Genomic DNA, 19,648 nt, shown 5'->3' on the forward strand with positions numbered 1-19,648 from the left:
AAATCATAAAGGACATTAAAAACTTTATTGGGCCAAATGCTGTCATTCCTCTGAATGTGAGAATTTATCACAGAACTTTAAAAAAATATATATACTGCCAACTATGTAAGAGCCTAAGACACTACTTTACAAATAAATACTTTAAATTACATCTATCTTTGTATGCCTCTTTACAAAGGCAAGAGGTAGTTTATAATAATTAATTTAAGAATACCACTACTGCCCAGCTAAACTGTGGTGCGTACCTTCATTTTCTGCTATCATTTTATTTCTACTTTATCATCATTCATTGTTGTACAGTTCAGCCACCAGGTGGCACTATTTGCTGTGTTTATCGCTACAGTATTCCACTTGTCATTTTAATGTATTTCACCTGACAGTTTACCTCATGACTTTGCTGTCTCATCTTTGTTTCTTTCATCCATTTTCTCTAAATCACTGTATAACTTTGGTATAAATATGTTTCACACCAAATTACATGTTGGTTTGGTGTTTCTGTTTTGGTTTTTGTCTGCAGCAGATCCATGTTTATTTTGACAGACCTGACAGAAAGGTACAAGAGAAGTGAAAACCCCTGGAGGAAGTTGAGGTAAAAAGGCATGAATGATGTATGAGTTGTGACAGTTGTGTCAGAAGCTGTTTGACTGGTCTGTGAAACTTCAAGATCACAGAAAGGCCCACATTAACTTGAAGAAACATTTAGTCTTGTAATTTTTTTCTATTAACTTTAATTTTCTGTGAAAACTATTTCAAAATATTTTTCATAGAAAATTTTATTTACATATACACAGTTACAACTACATTAAAAACATGATGAACTACAGTAAAACAGCTTGCTTGTGAGCAAAAAGAAGAGTACGCTATTTATTTAATAATGTGTTTTCCCATGTTTTTGTGTCTAAGTGACTCCTGAATCATTCCACTTACATGTCGGACCTGCTCGTTGCTGGTGGAGGAGATGCTGGACTCTGCTTCGTCCGTCCGCTCCAGCCTGTCCGTTCTCCCACTGCCTTCCTGCTGCTGCTGCTGCTGCTGCTGCCGCTGGCTCTGGGTCTGGGTCTGGCTCTGGCTCTGGCTCTGGCTCTGCTGCATTTGCTGGTGTGACGGCATGTTGCCCTCCTCCAGCTTTGTTTTCCAGTAACGGCCCTCCCTCAGGAAGCGCTGGTAGACCTCCAGCTCCTCACAGGCCTTCTTCCAGCCATTGCTGCGCTTCACTTGCAGCTGCTGGACACTCACTTTGATGTCTTGTATGTTGTCTGAGGGGATCCACGCTCTGGGAAGGGCAAGGGAAAACAGTGCTCGTAATTTACCAAACAGCACTGCACCTTTTAAATTTATCAGTCTATTCTAATTGTGTTTTCGTTTGTTTTGGTTGAAGTTTGGTTAAGAAGCTGGATTTCCTTTTTCACTACAATAACTTCAAAGCTGAGAAGTTCTTAAACTAGTTTCAGCAGCATAAAGTTGCTTTCTAAATGGTGTGTACACCTGTGAGAAGAGGAGGAACACTCTTTCTTTGAGTGTGTTCTGAAGAGCTATAAAAATGAAGGTGCCCTGTAGTAATAGGGACACAAGCAATCTCAACCTGCTGATATTCTGCCAAGACTAATCGTAGAGAAATGTGATGCAGTGTATTGTTGTTGATGTCTGCCAGCTGTGCTGACCTCTGGTGCTGGTGGCCAAAGAAGCGTACGTCCACCTGGTTTTCCTCCCTCTGAAGGACTTTGGCCGGCCAGTAGCCAAATCCTTTCATCTTGGCCCACACTAAGTCATGGCTGGGGCTCTGCCAAGGTAACACACACACAAAGAGACCTAATAGACCAACGGTACATCCCAGCAGTGTCTATCTAACAAGCAAAACTCAGATTACATTTAAAGCCCAGCTCATCTGATGCTCGTTTTGTTTGTTTTTCGCCGTTTCATCACAAATGCAACTGTAGCCAGTATCTCACTATCACTATCCTCATTCATATTTTAGGAAGCTACAAATCATATTCAGTCACAAAATTAAGCCTGAAAAGCTGCAAACAAAGCGGAGGTACAGAAAGTTGTTGCATAGAGATGATACACCATCTCGTCTTGTTGCATTGGTGTGAACCAGCACGATTTTAGAACGTTGCAGAACAGCGCATTGCAAGTAGTTGCATGTTTCAACTCATCTTGTCACAAATCTTTGGTCTGAGCCAGGCTTAATATAGCAAGACTGGCTGCTGTGTTCTTATTTTTGTACTATGGTGTTGCGGTCACAAAATGAAGAAATAGAAATGTATGTGTTGCAAAGGAACGTGTTTATTATCAAAACGAACAAAAAATTATAGCTTTAGTAGTTACTTTTCAGATTAAACTTTTATAGCATAATGAGTTTATAAATAAAGATTAAACTTTCAGAGCTTACCAGACTTTCTGACTTATAGCACCTACATCTCTTTTTTGCCTTGGTGCTATTTATTTTTAGAAGCTAAATCATTTAGGCTGTTTGCAAAATTGTATCGCGCTTGATGTGAATTAAACAGGCAGTTACGTCGAAATTTCCCCTCTGGGCAAGCATGTCACCACTGAAATGGATCATATAATGTTGTGGTGGTGACTTTGAAACTTCAGCATAGAGGATTTTTATTGCAGCTTTCGTTTCTGTCTGGTTTCTGTTACCTTACCTTCAAAATTACTGCTGGCTTACCGGAGCCTCTCCCGCTCTGTCTGAGCTCTGTCTCTCAATGTGACATGATGTGAAAGCGTGCACAGGCGTCAGTGTTGATTGGCTATCACTTGTGCCATGTAACCAATCAGAGGGGGCTGTAGGCGGGACATTGTTACAAAGCCCAGTGCAATGGGCTGTATCAGAGCCAAAAGAGCGAGTTTTAAAATACATTTATTTGATCGGTTAGTGATGAATAAACGTCTGATGCCGATTACGGTAAAAAAGTAGGTTGTGTTTACTCGCACACTGTAGACCTAAATCATTTTCCCGGTTCGCACATGTATGTATATTTTTAGGGGCAAATGCAAGTGAAATGCTCGCACTGCAGCTGTGCCGGAGAACTTTATCCCCTCTGTATAAACATAAGGTCTAATAAAATAAAACTATGCATCTGTCACTAAAGAGCAGTTCTGTCCCATTAAACTGACGAAAGCATGTTTGATTGTACTTACACAGGGATAACAAAACCAGTTGTCTGGCCGGGCGTTCGACAGATAGAAGCAGTTCTTGCACAACAACAACTCATTCAACTGGAAGAGAAGAGATAGGGGAAGAGAGAAAGAATGAGGGGGAAAAGATCAATGAGGGAAAGAAAAACAAAGAAAAGTTTAATGTACAAGAACTTTTACGACTTTTTGAACAAATCTGGACTCAACACGTTTAAGAGATGTACACTAAAAAGCTCTAAACTTACGAACAAAACTGGATCTCACTGCTGTGACTTGTGTGAGAGAGAAAAGTAAAACAATGTTACCTCGTGGCATGTGTCGCTGAAGAGCAGCCGTGCGATCTCCGCCTGGTCGCTGTTAACTAAAACAAAAACACGCGATGCTCAATGAGAAAGTCAGCAAGAAAGAAAAGGTCAGGTTAAACCAAGAGTTAAGTGAAATATGTTTAAACCAAAAGACATCCATTAGGACTAATAACACAAGTGATATTTGAATTAATGAGAGCCAGAGAACAAAAAGAAATCATGACTGACTTTGAATAAATTCCTCTATGATATGTATTTTTGGACAGCGATTGTTGATAGCCACTTTCGCTTCTGTCCATATTCCATCAAGAAACATATATGTAACTCTCAAGTAACTGCTATGTTTTTGGACTAATATTTCTTTGTGATTCATGTTCATCTTGTTTTCCAAATGCTGGGCCATATTTCCAATTGTGGATAAGGCCAAAGGCTACAGAAAATGATGGATACATACAGTACATCCTATGAACTATGTCTTTCTGACTTATTATAATTCAATTTTTTTAAAAGGGATTAAAAGTCCCCAGTGGGCTGAAAACAAAAAACTAAAGCCTGCTGTGATCTCAGGCCTGGGATTTCATCATTTTAGGGGCAAGGCCACTTGGCCTTTCATGTTGTCAATTTTTTGAGGGCACAAAGGCCAAAAGCCAGGGCAGCGAGCCCATACAGTAAAACAATGATTTTAAGTCCACGTCCATAATGAATTTAATTTAAGGACTAAGGATGTATAACTATCTGTGAAATAAATAAATAAATAAAACAAGCTCAAGTAATGAGTATAATAGGTAATAATGTGATTTATTTAATAGCACTAATAAACCCAATGTGTTTAAATATAGAACAACCAGGTTTATGTATTTATAAGCAAACAATCTTAAATAGGCCTAAATATTTTTTGAGTGTACATGATAAACTGATTCACTGAACAAGACTGGCTTATATTTATTTCTGATGTGTTGTTAGATAGCTAACAAACAAACAAACTACAGCAGGGCTATTCAATTACTATTTCAACTGGGCTGCATTTCAAAACCAGATCATGTCAATGGGCCACATTTTTAGCAGCGAGCAACCGATCCACTTTTTTTTTGCATACATATATATTTATATACATAGGCATGGCCCTCCTCAACATGATGCAAAAACAGACTAAAAAGAGCTATCAATGCACAGAAGCATAATAAGTGACATTAACAGTATCTAACAACACACACTATCTCTCTACCAGCATCTCCCTCTCCCCTCTCCTCCACACACACACATGCACACACCTCACCTCCTGATGCTTTATTTATAGGTCAGTTACACAGGATATAGTTTTATACAGTCCATGGCAACAACAGTCATGTTTACAACAACAAAGTCACTATTTAAAACCCAATAATATCTGACTGGAATATAAATATTCCTCCTGACATCACAATACTGAGTGAAGAAAGTCACGTTATCTCAGCATGAAGACAAACATCAGTATCACTCATTCATCCTGCTCTCTGTCCCTCCTCTACCGAGGAAGCTCACTGTCTGCAGGTCGGCTGCCTCAGGTACATGTTCAGATAAAGTGTTAGCCTACATACAGACAGCTTTCATTTAGTTTGTCTTTAACGCTTTGCTGTTAGCACTGCAAGCGTGATGTACTTGTGTCAACAGCGATCATAAATCATAATAGCGGTGAATGAGAGACTGCGGACAGAGCGGGTTGAAATATGACCTTCTACATGCTGATCACATGTATTGATAAAGTACTTGCTTGGCTGGCAGAGGTTTTATTGCAGTTACTCACAGTAACAAGCGTAGTTGTCATCAACTAGAGTAATCTTGAAGTTATATTCCCTTCATCTGCACCGCAGCCTCTCTGCTGTTGAGTTTGCGTCTGTGTGTGTGTGCGCTGTGAGGGGTGACATGCAGAGAGCAGGAGAGAGGCTGCAGAATGATGATACATGAAACCGAAACTTTAAAAAGTAACGCCGATAATAGCAGAGCTTACTATTATTACGGTCTTGATTAAACTTGCCTTGGGTTGTTTAATACCGGGTCTCGGTACCGATCCCTGCCCGGGCGTTTGATGAAGCCTCCTGGTTGGCCGGTGATAGACTGGTGTCAAACTGTCGTTACAGCCCGTCCGAGCGGTTCAAGCCAGGCTCGAATCAAACCCCCCCACTGGTGATGTAGGCTACGCATCGTCTCATTTGATGTTGCCCAACGACTCCAGAATGTCACATTATTTTTTTCTCAATAGACGCAGGTATCAAAGTCGTGTTAACAGGAAAGAGGCAGAGGAGAAAACCGCAAAATCACCTGGGGCAGTGCAGGCAGGGCATCAAGGCCACTGTGGCCTTAGGGCAGATACTTTTTTCAAGGGCACAGGGCCAAATGAGGAGGGCACAAGGGTGATGGCCCTCGTGGCCCTCGTGAAATTCCTGCCCCGTGTGATCTAATATTTTGTTTATGAAAAACTCCGACCACATCACAGTTATAAATTTCCCTAATATCCTTGTACTTCCCAGGACAACTGACCAAATCATCTGATGCTCTCTGAGAATACAGAGAGCATTGTCTCAAAATGAATAAAAGAACCAGAATCATAAAATTCCATATACAGATTGTGCTGGGTCAATACTTGTTACTTGAAAACTGTCTTGTATCAACTGTTGAATATCTTTTAAGGAACATTATCTTGTTCACTCTCTGATCAGATAGTTCCTGATTTAATAAAAACAATTAAACTTTGATTAATACAAAGCTGTTGTTCTTGTATGACTGCTTGTGATCAATCAACTGCTGACAATTTTAGCGTCTTTTGTTGAATAAAATAGGGGTTTTGTATTTTAATAACTTCTTAACATGAAATGTCAAAAAAGTGTCTTATTGGTACAAAGCTCAGTGTCAATTCATTGGTACTATTGTATCAGCACTACTATCAAACTTTAAACCACAGAGGGAAACATATTGAAACTCTGACCCACCTCCATACAAGATGGCAGTGTTGTGAACAATGAGCTGAGCATCTGCTTTGAACTCCTCGAAGCTTTTATACTTTCCTTCAGACAGGTTCTGTGAGAGAGAGGCAGACAAACAGAGACACAGACAGAGAGAGGGAAAGAGACACCGAGACAGAGAGAAAGAGACAGAATGAGGAAAAAAACATGGAGAGAGAGACAGTTGGTGAGACAGAGAGGCGACAAGTACAAAGAGGTCTATTCACATGCTGTGTGTGTGTGTGTGTGTGTGTGTGTGTGTTTGGTGACCGACGTGAGGGGTCCAGGAGAGGGCAGTATACTTATTAACACACACACACACACACACACACTAGGCAGTGCTCCAGTGTCTGGCAGAGGCTGGGTGTGATGCACCACTGACCACAGCACATTGGAGTCCTGCTTAACCACACACACACACACACACACACACACACACACACACACTATGAAGGGTCAAACGTTTCACCCAACCACACTACAACGCGTCACTTGCGCCTACTTAGGACACATCAGATCTAATCAAACCGTGTGAGCGCACGCCTACATTTAACATAGGGTTACTATGGAGACATGAGTGTTACACACACGCCCGCTACATGACGCGCAGGCGTTGTGCGCTCCACTCAAACAACGCGCTCACACGTCTTATCGGTACACGTGTACAGCGCGTTACAAACGCTACACATACACTACACCTGCGTGTCTACGCACGCACGTACGATTAGCAGAGTTAGCATAGCGATGCTACGTGTCACACGTCCGTAACACGATGCGTTGTTGCTTCAAGAGTTGACACTTTTGACCCCTGTGATACATGACGTGTCTACGCACGCACGTCAGATTAGCAGAGTTAGCATAGCGATGCTACGTGTCACACGTCCGTAACACGACGCGCTGTTGCTTCAACAGCTGACACTTTTGACCCCTGTGATTACATGACGTGTCTACGCATGCACGTCTAATAACCACACGTCTAGGCGTGTGCAGGCATTGCACGCGCATTGCATGTGTAACAAGTACACGGTGAATGCACACGCAGTGCACGCGAAGCAAGTACACGGTGATGGTTGCACACGCAATTTACACGTATCAAGTACGCAGTGAATGCAGTGTGTGTGTGTTCGCTGATACGTTTGACCCCTCATACACACACACACACACACACACAAACACACACACACAAAATATGACCAAACTCACAATAAAATAAGGTGTTACCAATATGACCTAAAACCACAATAAATGCTAATAAAATAAAACATAAATTCAACAAAGCGCTCAGTAGTTCAGACAATTTACAAGGTAATTTACAACCCTTAGCACCTGATAGCAGCAATTGGCACTCCTTCTCCAAGTTACTCAATCAAATTTGTACAAAAAGGCATGAAACACATATTTCTAGATTATCTGTGATTTACACTTTCCAACGACATCGTTATCCTCAATGTCCACACATACATAATTAATAGAAACAAGGCAGTTGTCTTTTCATTTTGTTTTTAAACTTGAGAGACTGGAAATGGAGGAAAAAATCCTCAGATGAATAAATGAATGAATTAGAAAAAGGGTTTAACAGTAAGTGATAATGATTAAACAGAAGACGCTGGGCATGATGGTTACCTCCTGGATGTCTGAGACTTCCAGCGCAGTGTGGATCAGTCGTTTGTACATGGGATGTTTAGTATCTTTCCCTTTCTTGTTCAGGTCCACTGCCTGCAAATGGAGAGGGATAATGTTTTAATACGACTTTATGGAGAGTTGGGGGGGAAGGAGTAATGAAGCAGGGACACATGGAGGCAACATGGAGGGCAACTGATGAGATCTGATACGATTTTTAAAGGGAGCAGTGGGATGAAGGGAGACAGAAAGGGGAGAACAAGAGAGTTGTGGGGGACAAGTAATGAGATTTAACACAACTTTAATAGAGTTGAGACTGGAGAGTGAGGGAAAAGAGAAAGGGAGGGATTGAGGAAGTGCTGAAGACGAGCAAGTAGACGGAGATGTAATGGAGGAAAATCCAGATGAAGGGTGGGGTAAAGAGAGAATGAAGGGTATTTTTCCTAATTGAGGGTAGTTACATAGGCGTAGATTTCCGGGGGGGGGAGGGGGGATCCCCATCAATATTTAGAACATTTACATTTGGGTGGTTATACTACAGGAATATTTCAGAGAACACAACCGAAGCTACAACCACAGACTGCAGACTGGTTTAAGAATTAAGGCCTTCAAGTCCAACTAAAATTATACAACTCGTGCTTTCTGCAGTCAGAAATGATGTTGAGATAGGTTTTTAATTATTATTTCAAGATAGAAAAACTCATATTTTGAGTAATTTCAAAAATCCCTTTGTCTTCAAGCTTCTGACTGGATGGACTAGTGTGAGTATTTGAGTGACAGTCACCTGTCAAGATACAATGTGAACAAACTTGTGCTGGTAACTCAATTGGGTACTAAATAATCTGGCCCAGTGCAAGTATGAAAAAGGACGACAAGGTGAACAGCAATTTATAATCACTGCAGTGACTTTCATGCAATGCTGCATTCATTTAACAAATTAAAAATTCTTAGAGTATAAGAATAATGCAGCTTTTTCTTGTTAACAGTGGTCATAATATCCAATAATCAATACAGTCCAACTCAAGTAAAATCAAGCACAACACAACAATCAGTCACCTTGCAAAATAGAGCCTAAATCTGCCAAAAAATATATGTATTTCTTACTGAAGAAATATGAAAAGAATTTGAGCAATAGGATTTGGAAAACAATCTGCTGTTTTGTCACAAGTAGGTTTGATGGGCTGAAGCATCAGAAGAAACAGATAGTTGTTCTCACCCTCTCCTTCATACGCTGCACGATGAAGCGCAGGTATTTACTCATCTCCTGTTTGTTCAGGTTCTTCTTTTTACTGCCCTGCAAGAAGGCAGGGGGGACCAGGAAAGAGAGAGGGAAAGGTTACATTAGTTTTGACCTGACCCTGTAATCCAAATGCTCTCATACACTGATACACTTAAAATGTTTATATATAACCGCCCAATTCATGTCACTAAAACACAGCAAAAATACACAAAGGCGGAACAAGAGGGAAATAAAGACAACGAGACACCAAAAAAGAGCTGCCAACAAGAGAGAAAGAAAAAATGAGAAAAACTGAGTAATAGTTCATTGTTCTTCTTTATCAGCCATCTCTGTTGGCACCTGCAGTGAAACCAACAGGTAGTTATTGGCTTTCTGGCTACACCAACATTAGTTTAAATGGCAAATATTGACACTACTAACACATTTTATGTTTCTGCAATAAACTAATTTCTTGAATGTTGTGAAAATAAACCTTTAATTGGGAGAGAGATTAAAAGAAATGCAGTTGAGTCAGGAAGATTTCTGCAGGACAAACCTGACTTGTTTGTCTCTGTCGACACTGGATTATTAAAGAAATTACATTTTATTACATATGAGAGTAACAAAGATTTCCAGTATCACAGTGTGGAAGGATGAAAGATCATAACTTGTAGAAGCACATTTTATATCCAAAATCACTTAGAGAGTCTGCGGCTTAAATTATATCACTTGTTTTTTTTTCATTACATCACCTTATGAAAGGTGCCAGCTTTTGTTTAAAACATAATTACTGACTTGATTACCTTCTCCCTCTAAACCCTATTCCAAATCCTTAAACTGCCCTCTGAAGTAAAACCATACATAATAGCCATTAAAGAGTGTTTGTACACACTCCCTGTGTGACCACCTACCCTGCAGACGACACACTGCCAGTGGGACCCTCCATCTCTGGGCTTGAAGTCCTCTGACAGACATTTGAGGTGGTAAACCCGGAAGCAGTTGTCACATGCAAGGACATCGCCCGGTAGGTGACACTCAAAGCAGTACCAGTCGTGGCTCTCTGCCTCCCACTCCTGCAGGCAAGACACAGCAGAACACAGAGTTTGGGTGACCCCCCCCTCCAACCTGCAAACCACAGCGGGGGGGGCAAACAACCTTCTTCATCTTCCATCCTGAATTAAAACTGGCTCTGATTGGACTCCTGGGTGTCAGGGTGATTCAAATTCGATCCCACACCACTGAACTCGACCTCCTCACTCGATGAAGCAAAAGGGAAAAAAAACATCTAGATGCCTGTAACTGAATTTGTTTTGCATTTGTATAATTTGTATTCCACTTTGTAAGCTGAATAAAAAAGAATATTGACTGGAATCCTGTTAAAAGTGGCCGCAAGGTATACAAAAAGTGTCACTACTTTTTAGTTGCTACAGTTTAAAAATGCACCAACAAATCCCGGCACTGCATAGAAAATAAGAGTTAATAAATTCCAGCTAGGGTGACTAAGTAATTCCAGATCTGGTTACATCTAGGCATACTCAGTGTATTTCCCTAGAAACTGCAATATACACCATTTCAATGAAATTCTACATGAGGCACTCTAAATGCAAATTTAATAATAATAGTTTAAAAATATATTATATTATATGCTCCATGAAAAAAATCAAAATATTTCTTTTAGAAATTCTACCTTCCTCCTGAAGGTGAATATGGAAATAAACCTGTCGTAACAGTACTCAATGAAGGAAGAGTAAAGAAACTGAGGTGACTTTTTTGTAAAGCTAATTTAGAAAAGTCACGCTGGCCTTAGCAACAGCAGTTGGTGACAGCATTGAGTTCATGGCATTGTGCCACAAGGTCGCCAATTAAAATTGTGAACCTGCTGAGAAGATGTAGGTGGAAAAATGGATGAGAAAAAAAAATTCCACCCTTCTATAAAAATACACTTTTCAGCAAGAGACCTTTTTTTCTGCTTGTGGAGCTGCTGAGTGCCAATAGAAAAAAATAAACCTGTTGTACAGAGTTGCCCCCAAGTGTGAATATGTAGAATTGTATTATTGCCAAACTTCACTCCGATTAAAAAAAACATCTTTTGAATCCTTTCCGGAATAAATCAAGTTTTAAAAAGTATGTAATGATTGAGTGTCACAGGGAAAAGGGGGGGGGGATCACTGACTTATACCCAGAATCCATTAACTACATAAAAAAGCAGTTATGTGTATTGTTGACAAGTTTGTGCATGTACCACACTCCGGTGTATCAAGTACATGTAGTTTTTATACAACTACACACAGGTTTGAACCATTCTTTAAAAAAAAAAAAAAAAAAAGGGGCTGAGGGTTTGTCTCACCTACATAAAACTGATGTGCGTTTCACCAAGCAGCGCTTTGTTTATTCAAATGAAATGTCTGGTGCCTCTTATTAGATAGTTATTGGTTTGCCTTAGGGCTGGGTATCAAACTTCCAATACTTTTTTTGTACATACCACAATTGTGTCTAAAGCAGTGGATCTCAACCTGGGGTCCATAGGAGTTCCAGACGGTCCCCCCCAAAAATGGGGAATAGTGTATTTTCACAATTTTACTCAATACACATGTGAGCCCAGTGTGCGTAAGAGTCTTAAGAATGACTTCTCTGATCGAACAACTAGTCTAAAGCAGCATGTATCAAAATCTGCCCAATAGCAAACAATGGTTCTGAATACCAGGTCAGATTTGTAGTCTTTAATCAGATAGTTCTTGATTCAAACAAAAATTCAGACTACAGCAAAAATCTTGTACAGGTGCACAACCTTTTCCATCTGAGAACTTTGGTTCTGGAACTCTTCAGGGGAAAAAAATCTGTTATATTTATCAAAGCTGGGAATTTTAGTATCATAAAAGGTATTAGCACCAAAACTCAGGTGCTGTACTTTATATCACTGTAAAAAGGTATACATTGCATATTGTAATGTTCTTAATAAAAAAAGGTCATAAACTGCCTTATTCTGTGATAATTTAAAGTTTAATATCAAATTATCTGTGTGTTTGTGTTCATGGCTGGAAGGAACGAGGCAAATCTGACAACAAATCTGACAACTTATTTAATGCATTCCTGAATGCCAATGCATACATGATGCAGTAGTAGTTTCCATGAGGGGTTCAAGTGAAGGGCACAGAGACGGGAAGTATGAACCGCTAAAAATTCAACTACTTATCAGTCTGTCAAGAGTCCAACTACTCCCACTCACAGTCTGGACTGACTTAGTAGGGGAGAGCAGGAAAGTCGTGACTGAGTTCTGCTAAATTAAACCTGAAGAAAAAAAAAGTCTCTTTTTTGATCTTTTCTCCATGTGTTCATGTGCTGTAGGCTGGAGGAAGCACACTAGATTTAGCTTATAATTACAGTGACGATCGGGTTTAGAACTTTCTGAGGAATTCTCACTGATAAGAGGTTGCTCAACATGGTGGTTTTGATGACAAAAGAACATCCTACCAGGAAAGTGTTTTCCAAAATAACCCTGATAAGCAGAAGACTTTAACAAGAACGTACACTGCAGAAGCAAAATACAGATTTAAAGCCCCTCTGTCGGAAGTGTAGGGCTGAAACGAGCCCAAACACAACCATAAATAGTCATGAGGACAAAAGGATTGAGGACAGCTCTGACAACCACCCTACTGTGTCGCTACGAGACAAAACGCCCTGATCAGAAGCAGGGCCTGCCAGGAGTAAGCACTCCACACTCTGAAATCCAGAGGTTCATTGGGGGCTCTGTTAAGGGATAATCTTAAACTGTCTGATACCTCACCTACAACTGGGCGATGTAGAGAAAATCAAATATCGAGTTATTTTTGACCAAATACCTCTATATGAGTATTGCAACAATATTGCAGAGTTGACTATTGGTGCTTTTACAAAATATTTACACAATTGGATTTTTAATAAATAATAATCAGTAATGTGGATGTGATAACTAAGTGGCTAAAGGCAAATCATAGAACAGCTAGAACAGCCTGGTAAGTTCAGGCAATTAAACCACTCTACCGTAATGCAGCCTTTAAAACCAAGACGAGACAACACCATATTATGATATCCACAATCCAAGACGATATGTAGTCCCAAACTGATGTAATATCAGTATATTGCCTAGCCCATACCTCACGAGAATCAAATATTCTTTAAACTTTTACCACCCATGGGATGCTAGTAAAGATTCTTAAGATCAATCAATTTATTTGTCGATCGAATTTGGGACTGCATCTCTATATATTGCATATATATCATCTTTATACGTTGTAAGGTAAGTGATCATTTGTTGCACCCTACTCTAATAAATCAATATATTTTTTTATCATAATGGTCAGATCACATCCCCACTTCAAAAGGTTCAACTGGGAACAAAGTAGTCTTTGTTAAGTGCAACCACTGTGTCCACATATTCTCAGATAATCAGAACTGAAGGAGAGAAACTTCTCCAGAGTTCACAATTAAAGCTCATCTAGGTGTGAATACACACAGAAAATCCATCCACAGATTCCTCAAAGGGACTTCTACTTTTTAGAGCGTAACAGACTCTTCACCCACACAAACACTTGACAATATAGAAATGGTCCTCGTGTTCTGTCGAATGTCAAGAGGCACTTCCCTATTGTTGGGCTGTCTGATGAAAGACAAGTGGCTGACTTCAAAAGCTGCAGCTCTCTGAGCCTAGACACAGCGTCTGTGGTTCCACAGCAAAGTGAGTTTCTACAGGAGTGTGGAGAGGACTGGGCCTGATCAAAATCAGATATCATTACAGCAACATAATGCTTGTTAAAATAATGTCATGCAAATATCAGACATTCTGATAAAACTGATTTAAACCAAAGCCCTTACCAGCAAAATCAGGAAAAAAAACTTGAAAACAAAGCCAGAGAATCTGCTTTGGGGTTCAAATCACTTCTCTAAACATCCGTTAAATACCTCTGTGTGTTTTGGAGGGAGAAATGGGCCTCAACTAAAAGCTGCCAACAAGGGCAGGGACTTGGATGGTGATAGAGGAGGAGCTGCGCAGCCAGAGGGTTGGCTGCCTTAAGCCATCTTTCCCACTGCTTTCCTACTCTGGTTAACAGCTCTGCACTGTCCGTCTCAAGCTGGGACATGCCAGAGAGCCGAGAGAGGCTGAGCAGCAGGGTGGGCATGCTTTCTAGCGACCTACACACAAACCCCAGGATTCATCTCCACCTCCTTCTGTTATTAGAGGTAAACTGCATCACATGTAGTCTGACAGATCCACATAAATCTGACACTGCCCTGTAACCGAGTATGCACTTCTTTAAGCTTAACCAAGTTTTCCACTGGTTTTTATCTCATAAAAACTATTTTCAGACAGTAAATTCTTGACTGCATTTCAAGATTTTGGCTAGTGTTCACACCTCCCCCTGTTGATGCTCATGTCAAATGAGATGTATTACCAACAACATATTACTTACAGAAGTGCAACTGCCACAAAATTAAGAGGGTGCATAATTATCCTCAAATCTGTTAATATTTATTTTTTTCTGTGTATTACATGCTTTGCACGAACAAGGTTAAGAGCTGAGTGCTACATACCACTCGAGGGTAGGCGTGAATAACATGGATAAAATTCTCTACCACGGTTTAAAGGACCTGTATACAATACACAGAGTAGTAACAGAGCAGCAATCAAGTATTTGTTATGTAAAGATGTAGGGTAGTAATGGCATACTGAGAAGAGAATGAAGTCACACTGTGTGTGTGTGTGTGTGTTTGTTATAGTCTGAGCTTCTCCGTTCGTTGTTGTGGTAAACGAGCCAGCGGTGCGTCTATGTAAGTCCCTGTGTATGTATCCCACTGGCTAGCTAATTGATGCCACTCCGCACTGCATTAATTTGGTGGTCACCACTAATAACGCCACCCCAACCCACGACATCTTCAGAGAAGCGCAACGCCCATGCCCACTTGTAAACACTGCTGCCTCTCTCAGTACTGTTGCTGTTGTTAGAACCATTAGCTGCCAGCTGCCAACTCAGTCACCTCCATATTGAGAACGCTGTACACACAACCTGAATAAAACTCTAAATCATAGATTTGCTCTGAATATCGCATACTACTACTTTAAGGAATTACAAATAAATAAAAATCAATGTGTATTGTTAATAAAACAAATTTTAGAAATTAAAGGAATAATTGCAGATGGATTGAATAGCCTGATATAAATGTCTGGTATTGGCTTATTAAGAAAATGAACTCAAATCAAAGCACTGTACTTCAAGGCACTTCATTACTGTAATGCAAAATTCAAATTAGTCAAATACCGCCATGAAACGGTCCTCTTGAGCGATATGAAACATGGCTTGTATTGTTATAATGTAAAAAAAAAAAACAGTTTATAAATAACTAACAGCAGAAAAAAAAGTATACATCTATATCGTCTCACTGCATGTTTCAGCATGGAGCCCACCTCTATTTCAGGATTTCCTTCAGGAAATGGTTTAACCAAGATGATAAACCACACACGTTAAATACACAGCATTAACTGTGTGAAACAGTGTCTCTATTCCTCTTCCCCATGGGTAATATTTTATTTCATGACTGTAAAAATTATCTCTAATGTTAGTGGAGGTGGTCATTGATTCAAGCGAAGTGGCCAACCTCCATTATGAAACTCCCCGGGAGACCCTGCGTTCAGTAATATTACTAACAGTGTTCTCACACAATGACAAAAACAAATTCATCTGAGAGCATCATCCATTTAGACCCTTGTAGAGCATCCAGAAAAAAGGTTTAAAAACAAAGTAAAATCACCAAGGACAGTATAAAGATGACAACAGCTTTTGAATCAGTAAGTTCACTACTCTTTGTCAAAATAGTGGGTTAGTAAATCAAATGACATAACGTGTATTTGGGCGCTCTTTTACAGTGTATAAATGGTTACTGTCAAAGTGCATCAACACATCATATCACGTTCATTATCATGCATCACAAGTGCGCCAATTCAAGTTAGTTTAACCACCAAACTTTCAAACTATTAAACTATGAAATTCACACTATCAAATATGCTAAATTTAGGTTATGGATTCACAGATAAAGGCAATTAATTTGAGCAAACCTGGATTTAATCCAATCTGACTTGAGGCAGTGCATTCAAAAACTTGTTTTTAAGAGTTAGACTGTGCTATTTTTATGTGTGTGTGTTTATGTGTATCATCATGGCAAAATGTGGTGAGAAACCTACTTTAACAGGAACTACCACAAAGACCCTTTTGAGTACTTTGCAAGGTGTTTATATATCCGTCTGTCTGCCTGTGGACAGATTTTGTCAACAAGACAGCGTGTCAAACATGCAAGGTGCAGTCACAAAACTTGACAAGTTTGTAGTAGAGATCACAGTAAAGGCCAAGCGCAAAGATAGGTGTTCGAGCAAAGGCGCCACAAGTAGGGGGTAAGAAGTAGGAAAGAGACCACTGGCCCGCCCCACACTTTACACCCCTGGCCCACATCTGTTTTAAGATGCAGATTGGCATTGCAGCTGGAGTGATCCCATCGCAAGACGGTCTCTAGTTAAATGTTATGATAAGTGTTGAAACATTGTGGTTATCAGTTTAAGGAGTAAATATCCCTGAGGTTAAAACAAGGACACAGCACATGCCAGCTGGATTGAATCCAGGCACCTGTAGAGGAAAAGCTGCCTCTGTGTCTCACATTCAAACTGTGTCCACCAAGTAATTGCTAACCTAAAAGAGCCAGTTGGCTGTGTTACTAGCAGCAGGCACGAAAAAAACTAAAGAGTACAACCACATAAACCACAACCACACATCCCTCCCCCCGCCTCCACCCTGTTTCATTAATTAAAAATGAAGAAAAAAATGCATGCCAGACAGAAGTTAAGAACACGGCAGAACACCCCCCCCCCCCCCCCCCCCACCCACCCCCCCACCCCCACCCCCTGAGGAGAACTACAACTACCAAGACCAAAATACTACAAACGCACAGATGCTTGCTACCAACCTGCGGCTATGCTAGCATTGCTTGTCATCTTACATGATTCAATTAACAAACACTGTTTAGTGTTTAAGCTGATATTTACACTTGATATTTGACTCTGGTTGGCAGCGTCTAACTGCTGAGAACCAGATACGGCTTTGAGCTATCCCAAGTGAGTGTTTTTGTTTTTAACCAAGCAACGGCACATCAGTAGATAAGTAGCGAGCACATATTTCAGCAAGATCACTGTTCACTTCCGTAGAAACAGAGCTGCAATGGACTTTCATGAAGCTTTTTACAGCAGAGCTGAATGACAGCAAGTAGCGTCTGGCAGTGTGTTTAACATAATGCACTGTAGGCAAATTCCAAACGGAAACCTGATATGTTTTCAGCTCTCACCTTGTGTGATAATTTCGTTTAAGGTGCAGCGAGCAGACTCAGTCACAAGCATTACATAGTGCGAGAAGACTGAATTTCTTGCCACTGGCACAGAAGGTTTTCCGTCTAATTTTAATATAGCCTACAACTTTTACGCTTACCAGAACATTACAATATGCCGTTTAGACTTACTGCAACCTGCATAAAAAAAGATTCACTCAAATCCCTGACAGCACTGCATTTGGCAGAACCGATTTCTCACAGAATGAATGTTAGTTGAGAGGGGGGGGAGAGAATGAGGGGATCAAATGAGGGAACAAACCCTGAATTTGAAAATAACAATGCAGTCCTTACCTTGCTTCCCTCGGCTTTCGGCTCCTGTGATTGCAAGTGATTCAGAGAGTAGTGTTTAAAAGTCCTGCTGCTAAACGACCTGAGCTCCGCTGGACATTGGACAGTGTCATGTTGTGAGAGAGATTATTTTTGTCTCCAATAATATAATTATTTTGTACACATGGACCCCACAACAATTAAATTCCCCAATCTTGCTTGTTTCTTTCCACAATGTCCATAACTACTCCTTCTGGCCTGCAACTGTAATAAATAACCTTTGATGCAAATATTTGATCTATAAAATGTAGTTTCATTCAATATAACTGCTCCATGTTTTGCACATGAGCATGTCAAAATTAAAACCACTAACTAATTTGTGTTAGCACCAAGAAAAGCAGATTAGTTTCTTTATATATTACAACTATTCTGATAGAAATTACAACAGTTATTTTTGTTTTTCCTGCATGATCTTTCTTTCTTACAGCTCACTGGTAATGCTTATGTTATAGTTGAATGGGTAAAGTATAACAGATACTGCCAGGGTGTTAGCACCCTGGTGAAAAAAGCACCGGGATTAAAGCAGCCACCAAATGCATGTTAATGGCACTTTCATAGTAATCCATTAAGTGCTCTTTGCATTACAAATGGTGAAAGGCATGAGGATGCTCCCCCAGGTAGCACTGATACACTGTGAAATGACAGTGCTACTGTGACAGAGACAAGTGAAAGCGTCGCTACATTGTAAACCAACAAGGGAAATAAGAGAAAATGAAAACAAGGACTTGACATGAAATAAGGTAAAATATTAATATCATGATGCTGCACAGCAGAGGGCTGCCTGAGCGTCAAAAGATGATACATATTTAATGGTGTGCATTTTCATATACACACAGAACTAAGTCCTTGATTTGGACAAAATATCACTCTTCTTCTGGAACTTAAACACCTCTTCTGTCTGGCTCTTATTTCTCCACCGAGTCCTTCTTCATCATGCTTGATCACTGTAAATATTTGCTCGCTGTAATGTCTGTGTGCTGTGACTCTGTTAACACGGTGTTCACACTGCGAGCAACTTGACAGATGGGTGGCTATAACCTGACAGAATCTGTGTGCTTGTATCAAATGGGGCTCATGTGGCAACTTCATCACTGAAAATGTGTTACCAAACAGGCTAGTTTTTCTTTATTAGCCAAATGGTCTGTTTATTGCTGCTCTGATCTTTGTCGTTCTGAGTATATTTTCACTTTTTTTCTTCTTCAATTGACATATAGGGACATAGCTCCATTATAAACTGAAGCACTAATCTAAAATCAGTCTAAACCAGAGAAAAAAATACTGACACACCCATAGATGACAGTGACACATGCAGCCATTCTACAAGGTTTATATCTATTTAGAATTATTATAATCCCTGAAGGAGCTGCCAACAATTAGTTGATCTATTATTTTAAGAGCTTTTTATATCAATCTTTCATGCAAGATATCAATATCAAGATATCAATTTCATTTTAATAATTCATATTCCAGCTTTGGGTTTTGGACTGTTGGTCAAAAAAAGAAAGAAAAGATATCACACTGGGTTCTAGGAAACTGTGATGACCATTTTTCACTGTTTTCTGATTTTATAATCTAGTTTTATTAGACCAAACTAGTCAGGGCTCGACAGTGCGAGTGTTTCACTTGCATTTGCGACTAAAAATAGATGTGTG

The 19,648-nt window shown here is 40.0% G+C and overlaps 1 protein-coding gene across 4 annotated transcripts in view; it reads right to left on the reverse strand.

Moving 5' to 3' along the window:
* Positions 1-19,648, reverse strand: part of zmynd11 (zinc finger, MYND-type containing 11) — a 34,920-nt gene that overhangs the window by 4,395 nt on the left and 10,877 nt on the right. For 3 of the 4 annotated variants that reach the window (XM_033649838.2, XM_033649834.2, XM_033649839.2), the window contains 9 exons: positions 17,961-17,984; positions 10,178-10,339; positions 9,264-9,341; positions 8,051-8,143; positions 6,416-6,503; positions 3,450-3,505; positions 3,148-3,225; positions 1,662-1,780; positions 928-1,273 (listed from right to left, as the gene is read on the reverse strand). In XM_033649838.2, the coding sequence (XP_033505729.1) occupies positions 928-1,273; positions 1,662-1,780; positions 3,148-3,225; positions 3,450-3,505; positions 6,416-6,503; positions 8,051-8,143; positions 9,264-9,341; positions 10,178-10,339; positions 17,961-17,984 (1,044 nt within the window). The remainder of the gene's footprint in view (positions 1-927; positions 1,274-1,661; positions 1,781-3,147; positions 3,226-3,449; positions 3,506-6,415; positions 6,504-8,050; positions 8,144-9,263; positions 9,342-10,177; positions 10,340-17,960; positions 17,985-19,648) is intronic. The other variant, XM_033649837.2, reaches the window with a different exon arrangement.

Source organism: Epinephelus lanceolatus, chromosome 12 (genome assembly GCF_041903045.1).
Source record: "Epinephelus lanceolatus isolate andai-2023 chromosome 12, ASM4190304v1, whole genome shotgun sequence".
Taxonomy (NCBI): Eukaryota; Metazoa; Chordata; class Actinopteri; order Perciformes; family Serranidae; genus Epinephelus; species Epinephelus lanceolatus.